This window comes from Aplysia californica, unplaced genomic scaffold, assembly GCF_000002075.1.
Source record: "Aplysia californica isolate F4 #8 unplaced genomic scaffold, AplCal3.0 scaffold00197, whole genome shotgun sequence".
Taxonomy (NCBI): Eukaryota; Metazoa; Mollusca; class Gastropoda; order Aplysiida; family Aplysiidae; genus Aplysia; species Aplysia californica.
In genome coordinates, this window is record NW_004797467.1 from 645,192 (window position 1) to 650,502 (window position 5,311).

Here is a 5,311-nt window from a genome sequence, read left to right on the forward strand (position 1 = left end):
CACACACACACACACACACACACACACACAGAGAAACACACGCACAGACGCACACAAATTTTTACATTATTTTACCTTTTTCTTCAGAAAAATGACTGAGTCTTTCCGTAAAGCTCTCCTGGAGGTGGCCTTCCATGTTTCTCAAGACAACCATATTGTGTCGGAGGTGAGACTTGTATATGTGAGGCACAGTGGTGAAATCAGGTGCTTGTCAAAATAGTGAAAGTGAAGAAACTGGCACTATTTCGTTGGTTTGGCATTTTTTGTCAAAATTTTATTTTTTTGGCTCAACATCTTGTAAGTTCATTTAAGAACTCATTTCAGTGTGAATTATATTGAAAAACACTGATTAAAGGCACAAAATATATGTAAATTGTTAGTTTCCACGGACTCTGAGTCTTTGTAAATAACCAAACTTTGGCATCCATTTTCTCCCTAATTTTACCTCTGAAATCAGGTGACCCCCACCTCGTTCTAATGCAAATATTTTGACGTGTACTCAAGATAAATGGGCAATTCTTTAATTGAGAGCAAGGCAAATGAACAAGCTTTAATGCAATACCAATAACTCCACATGCCCAAAAATTGACGAGCGCCTGTTTCCACAGTGTTTTGACACATATGTATATGGGAGGGGGTTGGTCATGAGAAGACATGCGGTCAATATATTGGCGCACCTGTGTGTGCACATGCCTGTAGATGTGACCGTATGTGCATGTATACAGTGGTATAATGATGGGTTGGGTTTGTATAGTGCATGGCACTCTCTAGAAAACCAGCTTTATGTGCTGTACAATATATTTTTTCCCAAACAGGCTTGATAACATTCCAGAACAATTTTTGTTTTCAGAGGTGTGTCAATGCAAGCTGAAGTTTTACAAATGCTCAAACTTGAGCACACTTACTGTACAAAATATTTCGCGATCTTAGTTTTGCTTTTTCCAAGTTCAAAGTGACTGTTGTTGTGTCAATATGTTTCTCTCTACTGAAAAACTAATTAATTAACACTACTGTGTCGAAATACTTCTGTTTACTACAATGTAAATGCCCCATTATTGTGTCAAAATACTTCTCTTCTCTCAAAACTAAAAACCGGTTATTATGTTGCAAATGCTTCTCTTCACTCAAAAGTGAATAACCATTATCGTGTAAAAATCTTTCTTTTACTCAATCAATTGTAAATTACCATTACTGTATCAAAATGCTTGTCTTTACTTTACTCCGAAGGAAATGACAATTATTTTGTCAAAATGCTTCTCTGTACTCTAAAGTAAAAGTCTGCTATTGTGTCAAACTGCTCCTCTTTAATTAAAACTGAATAAAATATTAACGTCCCACCTTCCCAGTGGGTGGTTAGCAGGTACTCTGGTGTGGTTTGCTTCTTCTTTCCTATGAAACATCTATCGTCCTTATCTCCCCCTTTTTCTTTTCTATGTTTGTTACTCTCTTGTAACACCTCTAATCTTCTGGTGCTCATATGACCTTATGCAGTTGCAAGCGTCGTAAACCCTCTACTAAAACTAAAAATCCGCCTTCCCAGATGTCCCAGCTGAGCGAGTGTGACCAGCATGGAGTTGTCCGCATGTTGTCTCGTAGTCTGCCTCACATCGTACCCAACGTCCTGCTGGCTAAAAGGGAGGTAAGTCATCTACCTAAAGATCATGATTGTTTCCAGCCCACACCAGTTACGGGGGCTCCCGTGGTCTAGAGGGTAAGGTGTTCGTCTCATTCAATAGGTCACGGGCTCGAATTTAGATGGCGACGGAAAATTTTCTTCTCTAAAATTATCTCCTTTCACATCCTTCCTGCTCTTTAACAATGTTCTGTTGTTTGCTTTTCGTCTCCACTTTCTGCTTTCCCTGTGCTCTCTGTGACTATATTACACTCTTACTATTACAGTCTCCCTATACCGTCAGGTACATAAGGTGGAGAGCAGTCGATACCACGCTTGCCTGTCCCGGACTGGGTTCTCGAATCTCAGCACATCCAGGCCTTGGGTGATTGCCTCATCCCTTATTGTGCCTCTCGAGGACTATTTTACAGCTCAGTCATAATTGTAATCTTCTGCTTTACTTTTAGATGACCTGGTTGAGTCAATTTGTAACTTCACTTCACTTTTGTTGTGTATCTGTGACCGCTGTCTGCCTCACTTCGTACCCAATGTCTTGCAGGCCAAGAGAGTGGTTTGTCATATACGTATAAATAGTTTTTTTCCCCGTTAACCCTTTGTTGTTGTTATAGATCCGGCAGTTAACCCTTTCATCTATTTAATTTCTTCTCCCTCCCAGGAGCTCATCCCAGTGATCCTGTGTGCGGCCATGTTACACCCAGAGCCCAAGCAGAGAGACCAGCTCCTCAACATTCTCTTTAACCTTATCAAAAAACCTGATGATGAGCAGAGGTGAATAGCTTGTGTTGTTGTCATTGTGGCTATCGTTGTCTTTATCGTTGCTTCTCATCATTATCATCGTCATTGTCACTGTTGTCCTCACCATTGTCATTTTCCTCATCCTCATCCTCCTCTTCCTTCTTTTCCTCCTCCTCATCTCATCATCATCATCATCATCATCATCATCATCATCTTCATCATCATCATCATCATCATCATCATCATCATCATCATCATCATCATCATCTTCATCAGCATCTGATCCAATGTTATCCTTATCTCCCCCAAAGCCAAAAGGGAGCCTGGAGGACCTGTGGCGAACAACAGCCTTTGCACTAGAGACTGAGATATCTATTTAAAAATGAATGAAAAGAAGAAGAAGACCCGTATCTGATTTAAAGTTATCTTATTCGTTCTGATCTGATCTTCTCCTTGTCTGATCAAATCTAATCCTTTATTAGGTCCTAGCTCTTATCCGTAATGTGATCTTATGTACATTTTGATCTGATGTTATTCTTATCTGATCTGGTCTTGTTCTTATTTAATCTGAATATTTTCCTCATCTGGCTGGATTTGATTTTAGCTTGATCTTATCCGGGCTATTCTGTATATTTAACCTTATATTCTCTGTCTTAATCTTTTGATTCTGTGTAGGTCTTACTTCTTTTTCTTCTGTCTGTTGTTTTGTCTGTCTGTCTTGCTTCTTCCCTGTGGGTGTTTGGCGTATGCTCCTGTGTGGTTTGCTCCTTCTTTCCTATAAAAAATCTATAGGTGTTCTGTATTTCCCCTCTTTCTTTTTTATGTTTGTTACTCTCTTGTAGCACCTCTATTCTTCGTGAGTGGTTGGCGGGTGCTCTGGTGTGGTTTGCTTCTTCTTTCCTATCAAACGTCTATCGTCCTTATCTCCCCTTCTTCTTTTTTATGTTTGTTACTTTCTAGTAACACCTCTAATCTTCTGGCGCTCATATGACCTTATGCAGTTGTAAGTGGCGTAAAACCTTTACTAAAAGTAAAGTAACTCTATTCTTCGGCACTTATATGACCAAATTGTGTTGCAAGTGCCGTAAAACTCTTACTAAAACTAGAAACTTGCTTTTTCCCTGCACTACATGACCGTTATCATATCGATATGCTTCTGTTTACTCAAAATCAATGTCAAATGCGGTGTGATTACTAACATTTTGTTCTCCCCGTCTGTGTGCAGGCAAGTGATTTTGACGGGCTGTGTGGTGTTTGCTGAGCATGCAGGGGCTGACAGACTGGTGGAGGAGTTGTTGCCTCAGTGTTGGGAACAGGTGAGTGTGTGTGTGTGTGTGTATATGTGTGTGTGTGTGTGTGTATGTGTGTGTGTGTATACATCTGTGTGTGTGTTTGTGTGTGTGTGTCTGTGTGTGTATGTGTATGTATGTGTATACATCTGTGTGTGTGTGTGTGTATACATCTGTGTGTGTGTGTGTGTGTGTTTGTGTGTGTGTGTGTGTATAAGAGTGCGTGCGCGCGTGCATGCCCATGTGTGCGCTTGCGTGTGTGTTTCCTTTCAAACTGACCACAAGTACATAGATGTTACGGAAGCACAGACTTTTTAAAAAAGATCTGAATAAGTGAAAATGCCCATGTCTTTCTATTTAAGCTTGGTGTTGATATCTCTATATTTTGGGAAAATACAAACACTTTGAAATGAGGAAATTTGAACAAACATGAGAGCTTAGAAAGCTCTTTTTTCAAATTTTTTGACTAAACATGAGTCTGTTAGATATTCTGTTTTCATATGAGACAGCAGAGCACATTCTTATAAATGCTGTAACTTAGAACTTTTTCCTTTCAGATCGGCCACAAGTATGTAGAGCGTCGACTTCTGGTGGCTGAGGCATGTGGAGCCCTCGCGAGTTACCTCCCTGTAAGTTATTTTTTAAATAATATGCTTTTGTTGTGAATTTCTAATTTTTTGGGTGGATATCTCACCTTTTCTTGTTGTAAGGAAAGACAGGAAAGATAGAATGCTGCTTGATGGTTCACTCCAAAAAATAATGTTCTCTATAATTAGCGTTCATATTTTGTAGATGTCACCACCGTTATTGAAAAACATTTTTGCTTTGTTCTCAAGTAAAAGCTCTTTTAGAATAATCTATGCTCCTCCTACTCTTTCTGTACGAGATTCATCACCCACTAATATAGTACCAAGTTCACTGTAAGATAGCTGTCACCTCTACCAGCTATGAAGACAAATTTTTTAATGTTTCAAATAGAGGAGTGAATCACCTTGTCGTGCACAGGCTAAATGGTCTTGGCGTGTACAATCTTTGTTGTAGCTGTCCCAGGATAAAGGAAAAGACTTTCATACTGCTGGCTTAATCACTACAATAGTTTGACATTAGCAGCAACTACAACAACTACAATAAAGAGAAACAAGGCAACAACAATAGCAAAGTCAGTAATGATACTCACAATAATTACAACCCTCTCCGTCCTGTTGTAACTCTACTACTTGATTCCTTTCTCACATCCCCTTCACCTTGTTCTTCTCCCTTCCCTCACCTCCCCCATGCCCCACCTCCTCATATCTGCCAGTTATGAGGACACGTTTTTAGTGTATCAAATAGAGGGGTGAACCACCTTGTCGTGTTCAATCTTTGTTGTAGCTGTCATAGGTTAAAGGTAAAGACTCTCATACTTCTGCTTTAGTCACTACATTAGTCTGACAGTAACAGCAACAACAACAACAAGTACGATATCAGCAACAAAACAAACAACAATAACGGCAATGGCAGTAACAACACTCCCAATAACAACTACAACCCTCTTATTCTATTTACAACTCTAATACTTGATTCCTTTCTCACGTCCCCTTCACCTTGTTCTTCTCCCTCCTCTCCCTCCCCCTCCCTCCTCCCCTCCCATCTCCCCTCCCCTCTCCCCCCCTCC

At 40.0% G+C, this 5,311-nt stretch overlaps 1 protein-coding gene across 1 annotated transcript in view; it reads left to right on the forward strand.

Moving 5' to 3' along the window:
• LOC101857949 (RAB11-binding protein RELCH) overlaps nucleotides 1-5,311 on the forward strand; it is a gene marked incomplete at its 3' end in the record, with an annotated part of 47,587 nt that overhangs the window by 10,155 nt on the left and 32,121 nt on the right. The window contains 5 exon segments of the mRNA XM_035969930.1: nucleotides 88-166; nucleotides 1,541-1,639; nucleotides 2,289-2,401; nucleotides 3,594-3,684; nucleotides 4,215-4,286. Of these exon segments, the coding sequence (XP_035825823.1) occupies nucleotides 88-166; nucleotides 1,541-1,639; nucleotides 2,289-2,401; nucleotides 3,594-3,684; nucleotides 4,215-4,286 (454 nt within the window).